The sequence below is a fragment of the Limulus polyphemus genome, unplaced genomic scaffold, assembly GCF_000517525.1.
Source record: "Limulus polyphemus unplaced genomic scaffold, Limulus_polyphemus-2.1.2 Scaffold71, whole genome shotgun sequence".
In the NCBI taxonomy this organism is placed as follows: domain Eukaryota; kingdom Metazoa; phylum Arthropoda; class Merostomata; order Xiphosura; family Limulidae; genus Limulus; species Limulus polyphemus.
Genome location: NW_013665681.1, coordinates 1,186,629 through 1,197,578, shown reverse-complemented (window position 1 = coordinate 1,197,578; position 10,950 = coordinate 1,186,629). Strand labels below are relative to the sequence as shown.

Here is a 10,950-nt window from a genome sequence, read left to right as displayed (position 1 = left end):
TTTTTTTGGGGGGGGGGTTTGGTTTGATTTGTTTTGAATTTCGCACAAAGCTAAAACTAGGGCTATCCGCGCTAGCCATGCCTAATTTAGCAGTGAAAGACTAGAGGGAAGGCAGCTAGTCATCACCACCCACCGCCAACTCTTGGGCTACTCTTTTACCAACGAATAGTGGGATCGACCGTCACATTCCCCAAGTTGATACAATATCACTTTATTTTCCATTGTTATGAAATATAATGAATATACCCGTCTTAGAAATTCTAAATCCCCTGAACAAATCTTTATGATTTAAACATACGACTTCTTTTTGGATTGGAAGATGTTGTTTCATACCCATCCTGAAAGCGATAAAATTTCGGTGGCATCACACTCTACTTAAGTAACATGAAAAACTGCCAAAATGTAGGTCCAATACATTCAGTTCTATTGAAACTTTATATAGGCTATGGCTGTCATGTGACTTGCTGAATTATATATTAAAATCGTTTTACATACTCAATCCTCTGTAGAATCAAGAATTCCATAACAGTATACGATGTGCCAATAAAAACAAAATTAACTAAAGAGAGCCGTCAGAAGAAGAATCTGCAAAAGAAAACAAGTCTTAAAAAAAAAGAGGCCTGGCAAGGCCAGGTGGTTAGTGCGCTCGACTCGCAATCTGAGGTTCGAAACTCCGTCCCACCAAACATGCTCGCTCTTTCAGCCGTGGGGGCGTTATTTGAGTACCTTATACTAAAACGATTTTGGAGTATAATTCCCTCTTTACAGTTCATGTCGACGCGATTAGTCATGCTATACCTGACGATCGTGTATCTTGACAATAGGCCTCATGTATACTTTTCATTGCAAATGTCTCCATTGTAGGTCTGTTATGTCCAAGCACAGAACTTTTCCCTGCACTTTCCATAACCCATCAAGTGCATGAAGACTACGGTTTCCCAGGAACCGTTTTAACAGTTCCTTGGCACTGAAACCCATAAGTGCTGCATCTGGCAACCTTACAAGTATGTTTTCTTATGAAATAGCATAAATACCCCTTTCATTCTCCATCTGCTTGAGGTTGAGCGGATATTTCGTGGAAGCAGCTTGCGTACACGTGACTTTTGTCGCTTTTCCAGACAGATATCCTTTTGAGTATGTTCTTTCTGTTGCCTGGAGCGCTTGAAAGGGTTTTATTACTGATCTTTGTGCTCGTGGATTGTCACCTTTTACAAGACGATGTACTTTCCTAGGATATGATTTGTCACAGGTCTCTTTTTTGGATGGTCCTAGTATGTATGAATGTGAGTACTTTTTTGGCTAAGTTTTGTTGTTCTATATATTATTTTCATTTTTACTTTATTACCTAAATTATATTTTTTCTCCACCTTGTTTATCTTTAAATAATCTTACATTTAATTTCTCTTTGCCTTTGTTGCTGTTCTTAACCGACTTCGATGCACAAGTTACATCTTTCTTCACTCCATCGTAGACAGTTTTACATGACTATATTTTCGATGTGATTTCTATCACACCACTATCTTTCTTTTCCTTCGTTATTACTTTCTTGCCCTTTCTTGGAAAGTATTAAGTTTGGGCTCAATATTTTAGTTTATTTTATCACTAATTATGTCTTTTCTTGACACTTTTGATTTAGTTTGATTTCGTGTTCAAGATTTGTTTTCTATTTCGTGTTTTTCTTCTACATTTTTATTCTGTGTCTGCATTATTTACATGTGTGATTTGTTTGTTTTTTTAACTGAAAATTTTTCTTTCTTGACTACCTCATGGACATTATATTTTTTTCACTGGACATTATTTAACTCTTGGCTCTAATGTTATTATTTTTGGTTCTCTTGACAAGAAAATTATATGTGGTGTTTTTCTTTCTTCATTGCGTCTTAGATGCTACTTCTTTCTTGGTATTTTCTTAATATTATCACTTTTTGCCAGGTTTTACCACGTTTATGTTCTTGGCTCTGACGTGGATTTAGGTTTTCATCTTTAACTCGAGAAAATATTTTTCTTGTTTCATTCTGCTATGTTTCTGTGATCTTTGATTTCATCATGGAATCCTTCATAGCTATATAGTAATTTTTCCCCCTTTTTTTCTATATTTAAGGTTTATGTTTTCTTAACTTTGTGATCATTATTTTCTCTTTTCTCTCTTGACTGTAATTTTCTCATCGTGTTCATTGTTGCTTTTTTTATTTTTCTGGGCTTTCTATTTGCTGGCTTATTAGTTATTGTGGTTTCATTCCAGTTTTTGTGTGTCTTGGAAGCTTTTCTTTTACTCTCTCAGTGATAGTTATTTTTGGTGTCTGTGTCTTTTCTAGTTTTATAGTTGATGTTATTTTAATAGTTGTGTTTTAAAAGTAGTTTGTCCGTTTTTGCCAGGAATGCATAAAGTAGTTCGTTTTGATTTTTTGTTCTTCTTGGTTATATTTTCAATGAGTTTTTTTTTCTCTATCCTTATTTGTTTCAGTTCTCTTGATTCTCTCATTACAGTTGTTTGGGACTGTTTTCACTTTGAATCTTTCCTTGACTTTTTGATGGTGTAGTTTCAAAATTCATTTTTCATCTTCCCCTCTGAAATATTTTTTTATTGTCTTTTTGTCTAGAATCTGTGAATTTATCTATCTTGATAATTTATTATGTGCTTGAATTTTGCCTGCTTATTGTTTTCTTTATTGACTCTGGCTTTTAAGTTTTAACTTTTATTTCAGATTAAATTTAATGGCTCAGTTTTAGAAACAATTTATTTATTCTTTTGTTATTAAATGAAACGTCCTGACTCGAGGTTAGAAATGGTTTATTGTTTAGCTTTGCTGGAGTTTTTATTTTCTTCTCCCTCTTTAAAGCTACTACTTCCTTTTTTTTATATCAAAGTTGATCTTTTGCGCTACAGCTCGAAATTTACTTGGTTAATCAAAGAAGAATTTTTTTTCTGTTGGATCTATTTTAGTAACTGTTCCTGTTTTGTTCAAACATAAAATGTATTATTTATCTTGACGGTTGTTACTGCCTTGACTGTTTCCAAGTTGTTTTTTTTATCTTCCTTCATATTTTTTACGGATACTTTTATGAATCTGTTCATTGCTTGACTTTATTTAAGATATTAGTCATTTCATATTGACTTCATATCTAATTATGTATGCTTCTTGATTCTCTACTGGAAGTTGGTATATTCTTGGCTATATTTCAGATTTAGTTTCTTGTTATTGTTTTTCGATTCCCACGGAAAGCCCGTTGTGCAGCTTGTACATAACAACTAACAAATAAAGTTCTCATCGCTATTTTTTTTTCTGACACTATTATAGATATTGTATATTACCATATTCGCTCTTGAAAGTCATTTCTTACCTTAATTATCTTTCATTTTTGTTTATGCTAAGGCGAAGGTTTTTTTTACTACGTGTTTTTTCTATGAAATTAATATTGTAAAATTATTTGTAAGCTATCAAAGATTACCTAGAATTTGTATAATTTTATTTAAAGAGTCTACGTTTTTTTCAGAGTTATCTTTAGTACGACAGAATATATTATATGATGAAAATGAAAGCAAGAAAATGGTTTGAATAAGATTTGTTTTGTGTTCAGGCAAAGTTCTGACACGTCATATTAGTAATCCAGCACCTCCTTCTGATGCTTATTTGGTATTAAGAACAACGACTACAGCAAGATCTACCACCTACAATGTTTGATTCTCAACAACGACTACATCAAGATCTACCACCTAAAATGTTTGATTCTCAACAATGACTACAACAAGATCTACCACCTACAATGTTTGATTCTCAACAACGACTACAGCAAGATCTACCACCTACAATGTTTGATTCTCAACAACGACTACATCAAGATCTACCACCTACAATGTTTGATTCTCAACAACGACTACAGCAAGATCTACCACATACAATGTTTGATTTCCAACAACGATTACAGCAAGATCTACCACCTACAATGTTTGATTCTCAACAACGACTACAACAAGATTTACCACCTACAATGTTTATTTCTAGTTTTCATCTCAGTAGATACCAAAATATAAGTATATAAAATAGACGAATAAATAAGCCTTAAATAAGCTTTTCTGTTTTTTAAAATGCTTTGTTTTATTCATGAAAGATATGAGGCATTAAATGGTTACACGTAATGTGTCTTATTCTGTGGTTTCACCAGTTTTTCAGAAATGCACCAAACTCGATCAAGTCAGAATTATATCTATCTATCTTATGTACGTTACTTACAAGGGAAAATCAAACATTGTAGTTGGTAGATTAATGCTGTAGTCGTCGTTGAGAACCAAACATTGTAGGTGGTAGATTTTGCTGTAGTCGTTGTTGAGAATCGAACACTGCAGAAGGTATTCAGTGACCTTATTGTTGCCTACTCGCTATAACAAAATATAATTTGATAAATGTGTGCAGTATTTGATCATAACAAAAATTATATTTTTATAGCAAGTGTCGGGTTCACTCATCCTTCAACTAGCCCCCTCTGTCAAGCATCAGTCAGCGGCAATGTTGAGCATCATGAAGAGATACTTTTGGCATCATTTCTCAATTCTAACAACAATAATAGGCGGGCACGACGACTTCATTAGAGCGGTTCGAAACCAAGTCTTAGACAGCACTGATTTCACGTAAGTTGTTAAGATGAATCAACTAACAAAACGTTATGTTTCTCAACATGAGGCAATATATTTATAGTAGATGTTAAATTGAAATTACTTCAAATATGTTCGTTTTCTTACATTCAAATACTGAAAAAAGGTATGCATAGCAGGGTTAAGTTGGTATGTAGTTTAAATATGTTGGACCTTTTTTGTACATAACCCATCAATAGAAGTAAATTTAGTTCTTTAACGGGTTTTTTTTCAAAGTTTTCTCGATAGATAATTTAAAATGTCCAAAGATGCAAAAGCAAAGACGTCTATATGTTTATATGTATATATTTTTTAATATCTTTAGTTGGTTGGAAGCGCTTCCACAGCTTTCACTGCTCTTCATCCAACGACTATAAATGTACAGTAATTGATCAAACTTTTACACTCCTTGATTTTCACTGTTAATCCTGGGGTATACGTAAAAATTATATGTATGTGTACATGGGGTATAGCTACAAGTATGATCAATTCTTGTACGTCTATAGCCTTTGGCTGAAGAGCAGTGTAAGCTGCAAAAGCGCTTCTAACTGACTAAACTAACGAACTAAAGATATTAAAAAATACAGTATTTCGAACCTAGTGGTCCTTTGAATATTTATGATATATTATTACGCCCGAGAAGATCGTATATTTCATATTTTGGATATATATATATATAAAGAGAGAGATAGCAAAGAAATCTTGGACTGAACGATTATCCTCTTGGAATATCCTCCATGGATAATAAAGCCCTTATGAGGAGATGAACACATTCGTTGAGTAGAGAGTGGACAGATGGTGTATTTTTTCCATTTAATATAGAGAAATAACTTTTAGTTTGAAACTTGAACATATATTTTAAGCACATAAAAAGAAAATATCTTGGCCAGTTTTAAAAAATTACCTCGATTTTCCTTGTTGGTAGAAGCACCTTGGTTACACATATAACAATTTTTACTTTCCCTGCAAAAGCAAATATCAAAAAAGCTTTTCCAAAACGAAAGCAAATAAGTGGGAGAAAAATTACTTTAAAAACAATTTGCCGTAGGACACTAATAGGTAGATTGTTAGTTTTTACCCCAATATCATGTCACTCTGTGTGTATTTGTTATTGACCAGCTTTCAACCTTTGTTGATTCAGTCTACTTCAGGTAGAACGAATAATTCTAGAAATTTGGGATTCAAGAAACATCTTCCCTTAAAATCAGAATTGTTTAGAAGCAGATAATTTTCTGAATACCATTTCCATTCAGTTATACGTGTAATAATGCAGCCATTGCCAAGCAAGTTTTGAACATAGCTCTCGAATATTTTTACTGCACAAAAAAAAGGAAAAAAAGAATGAAGCATGTGCAATTTTATTGAACTGTATTGTTATGTAATTTAATGTTAAAATCAGAGTAAGAGAAATTCATGGCAAAATCTGATATCTTATCAGTGCATGAACAGCTATTCCATAAAACAAGAAAAGCAATTTCGAAACGTTCCTGTTATTCTATCTCAGCCCATGATATTTCCCGTAATGTAAACCAAACTGAAGAGGTACACCAGGGAATTCTTCGTACAGCTGTTCTTAATTTTGAACTGATAGACTGCAGGTAAAACTATATGACAGCATCCGCAGCCACCTCCTGGTATATTTGTATATTTGTTGAATTCGGGGCCAAGCTATTCGAGAGCTATGTGCGATAACCATCCGTAATTTGGAATGATGGACTAAAGAGAAGGAAGCTAGTCAACACCACCTATCGCCACCTCTTGGGATACTCTTATACCAAAGAATAATGGAATTAACTATTACATTATAACGCCCACACGACTGAAAGGACAAATATGTTCGGTGACAGATTTCGATCTCGCGAGATTCAGATTACGAATCGAACGTTCTAACTACCACCAGGCCCTTTCTCTTGTCTGATAGACTGTCACTCTTATAGCGCACCCTTAGCCGCAAAGTGCGGAATGCTTTTTCTCAGCAACTGTGAATCTTGGATTCACAATTTGGAAAACAACCCACTAGGCCACGCCTGTTACGATAAGAAAATAAAATAATCGAACGTTAAACATAGTTTGAGAACACACACAATTATATTGTTATATGGCTCTGAAATTTTCAGCTTCAAGATTAGAATTGAGAATGGCAACTACTCGGTTGATATTTTAACTATTTAGGTTTTCAGTATCCTGAACTATTCACTCTTGCTACTACTACCCTTAGAAATGAGCTCTATCACTGCTTTCTCTTAACATATTATATTCTAACCTTTTGCCATTTGATTTCTGCAGATACAATATCATGGACGTCTTCGTCATTAAAACGAAAACTCGCAAGAAAATTGCTGAAGAGATAGAATTCCTCAAGTACAGTGAAGTTAGAGTGATTTTATTGTACTCCACGAAAGAAGAAGGTGCAGAAATTATGGGAGCTGCCAACGATTTGGGTATCACAGGTAAAAACTACGTTTGGATCGTAACACAATCCGTCTTTGGTACAGCCGAAAACAACGCTCCAACAGAGTTCCCTATCGGTATGTTAGGTAAGTAAAGAGCAGTCTATGAGACAGTCTTTTGTAGTAAAGTTCGAAGACAGTTGTTACGTTGAAAATAGCGGTTAGAGCATGAAAATTACAACTACGTAAGAATCAGTTATAATAACGATTAACACAATATTTCATATTATTTGCATAATCTTTGTATGTGGTGTCGTTTGGTATTCTGAAGAATCTGTTAATTATTACTCTAACCGGAAATGACGAAAATGGCTATTAACAATGAAGTCAAAATAATTAGACACAACGAATAAAATGTAGATTATTAGGTAAATGTGTTGCATTTACATTTGTTGAGTAATTTGGATATTTCACCAATGCATAGCTGTGTTACTGAAATTCAGATCTTTGGGTATAAAAATTCTTGATATCCTAATATTTCATACGCGAAGTTCTATACATGCAGAGGGTTAAACGCACTTTATAAGAAAAATTTGCATATACTGATGCACTGGAATGTTTCTGCAGGTGCAAGCCGTGTTGCTACAAGCGATATGTTTAGAACAAAGATTTTATTTTTAAATTGTTCTTCATCCAACTAAAAACAGGAGTGAAACTATAATATATTCTAAGAGCACCATTTATGCACTGAATACAGGTAATTAATCGATTCGATTTTAATAAGAGAATATACCTCTTATGACACCTGGCATTATCTAAAATCAGGACATCAAAATGCTAGTAGAATGATTCCAGGCGTTATCTAGCATCAAGACATCTCAATTCCAGCAGCGTGACTCCTGGGATTACCTAGCGTCAAGGCATCATAATTATAGCAGAATGACACCTGACGTTATCTACCATCAGAATATCGCAATTCTAGGAGAGTGTCACCTGTTATTATTTGGCATAAGAATATTACATTTCTAGAAGAATGATTCCTACCATTATTCAGCATAAGGACGAACTGAGGTCCAATTGACTCTGTAAAACATGGTTTCACTTGGTCTAACACCACATCAGTATGTTGCCATACAGTAAAGCTACCTGTTGGGTGCTCCATAAAATCTTTACGTACATTCTGACTGATGCCTCTTCTGGCCATAAATGACTCGACGCCTAAATTGTCATATTAAACAAAATTACAGTGAATAAGATGTTCTTTTTGCATTGTTGTTAAACGCAAAGCTGTAAAGTGGACTGTTTGTACTTTATCCATCGCAAGGATCGAACCCTAGCTTACCGCTGAACTATCGGGGAAAATCAACTCATTCACTTCTGCCATTCAGACATGAAACCGTCGATAATCGTTAAGAGAGATCAAATTTCAACTCATCTATAAAGTATTCATACCCTCAACAGTGATTTGCCAACATACCCTCAACAGTGATATGCCAATTAGGATGATCTCGATAAAAGTCCAAGCAGACTGTGTGGTGCTGAGCGATCAACCGCAAACCTGAAGCTCGTTTGTTTGCTGAAACGTTTCTCAATTTGCTGTTTAGAATCACATATTGATTCTATGAGTAGCGGACTGACTACTAACGATCAGTAATTACGAAAGCAATCATTTCATGTCATATTTGATCCTATATAGTCTTGAATGATATTTTTCTAAACAGACAAATTATTTCATAGTCTGACACAACTCTTCCCCAGGGACTTGGATAGATCAGTATTGCATACTGACACAACTCTTCCCCAGGGACTTGGATAGATCAGTATTGCATATCACTTGTCTCTCTTTTGTTTGGATTCAGTTTTGACAGTTGTACTGCCATGATAGTCCTCTACCCGCCATCAGCAGGCAGCATTGTATCATAACTATATGGAAACAATAAACAGAATTGAAACGATCAATTAAAGAAGAAATGATCAAATCTGAAGTCAAAACTGGGCACTATCAACACAGGATGGGTAGCACGTGCAAAGTATGCGACAGTAGAACATATGAAGTATCCATATAACAAATACATCGATTTTTGGAACTACATTTAGGTACATGGTTTTTCAGGCCATATTTAGAAAATAACACCTTTTTTCGTACAATCTAATTGCTTCTTGCTTGAGACATCAAAAATACATTACTCATAAAAATGTTCAGTAAATGTATAGATCTCTAAGGAAAGATAAAGCAATAATTTACAGTTATACACTCGAACATAAGGCATGTTTACGTTCCTTAACTGTTTTAATTACAGTATTTATAATTTACAAGTTAAATGTTTAATAATTGTAAATTGCCTATATATTCAACACATATTATTTCAACTTTTCCTTAACGTTAAAAAATTTTTCAATGGGTCGTTTTCGTGTTCAAAAATTCTCGCTCTCACAGAAACTTTTATTTTGAAAAGTAGTAAGCAAATAAATGAATAGATTCCCGCTTAACATATTACACTTTTATAACAATTAGAATTCAAAGCAGGGTTGACTCATATACAGAAACAAACCATCTAGCTATTAAGTGACTAATTATAGAATGGTTTATTATTCCTGGCTGTTTGACTTATATTCCCAGGATGAACTAGAAAGAATCAAAAATTCTTGCTTAAATCCTATCGCATCTAATAACATGAAAGTTGAATATATGAAAAAGGAGATAATAACTAGTCATTAAGCTACAGACTCTTTTGTTTCTGTTCACATCCTTGTATCTGTAAACTGTATAATTCATTTCATTGTGCTACCAGAAGCAATCTAATAAGTATTGTATTATGCTTAAAAAATTATGTCTCTTTGAAAATTTTAGCATTTATTATTTGTAACAATGACTAAGAAGAACGAACAGTGTGAGACAAGTTGCATTTACATGAAATAACATGCAAAGACAGTATATATTCATAAACATTTAGTTGAATAGGAAAAATGTGAGCTACATTTCGAAAATTATTTCCCTTACTTTTAATTTTATGAGATCCCAAGGATAGCGTTGCCATGAAATATTGTCTTTATCTTTCTTTTAATATTCATGTTAAGTTGAGGAATTTGATTAATTTTTATCAAAGTATCTTTCTAATTTTTTGATTTTCCTTCCGAAATTACGTTAAGAGGATTTACAATTATTCAACAAACCTTATGATATCAAAATTGTTGGTGAAGTTTTTTCGTTTGAAGATAAGCACAAAGCTGCTCAATGGGATGTATTTGCTCTGCCCACCCGGGTATCGAAACAAAGTAATTGTGAGTAATACATTAATTCGAGTTTGTCTCTATAAAATTTGCTTCCCAAATATCATTCTGAACGAAACCCTGGAAAGTATTACGATGGCAAAAATTAAAAGTGGTAGTGAATGGTAAACAACGACAAAATAAGGCTTCAAAGCGCATTTCTCTCTAGCTAGAGGAAAACACAAATATCAACTAATCTCAAACTAATCTCATGTGTAAGTTCCAGACCAAATACAATTGTTATTCTTGGTGGCAATCTTTATAGTAAATTGTTCATCTACCAGTTCCATAAATCTTCAGTTCAGGGATATAAAGCTAACAGAGTATCACTATATTGTTTAATTTTGAATATGTTTATTATTCAATGTAAATAATCCTTCTGTACTTTTAGAGAATTACATAAAACTCAACAACGGCGGTATCAAAGGGATCTAAACAAAAAAACGGCAATAAAAGTTTATATTTCCGATTTGGCGCTAAACCAACTCGAAGTATATTTTATGGCACAGGTTAAACCTATGGATAGATCTAAATTTTTCGGACTGTATGTGTAAGTTGTAATAAAAAAAAATTTAAAATCAATAAATCATAGGTGACCAAGTGTTACGTATTAGAATTTCGAATAGCCAGAAATTGAGTTAACTGATAAATTTAAATTTA

General features: G+C 33.5%; 1 protein-coding gene across 4 annotated transcripts in view; it reads left to right on the top strand.

Annotated features, from left to right (window-relative positions):
• LOC106465949 (glutamate receptor ionotropic, NMDA 2B-like) overlaps positions 1-10,950 on the top strand; it is a 182,350-nt gene that overhangs the window by 110,395 nt on the left and 61,005 nt on the right. For all 4 annotated transcript variants that reach the window (XM_022394492.1, XM_013926196.2, XM_022394475.1 and 1 more), the window contains 2 exons: positions 4,446-4,627; positions 6,917-7,167. In XM_022394492.1, coding sequence (XP_022250200.1) covers positions 4,506-4,627; positions 6,917-7,167 — 373 coding nt within the window. In that variant the 5' untranslated portion in view covers positions 4,446-4,505. The remainder of the gene's footprint in view (positions 1-4,445; positions 4,628-6,916; positions 7,168-10,950) is intronic.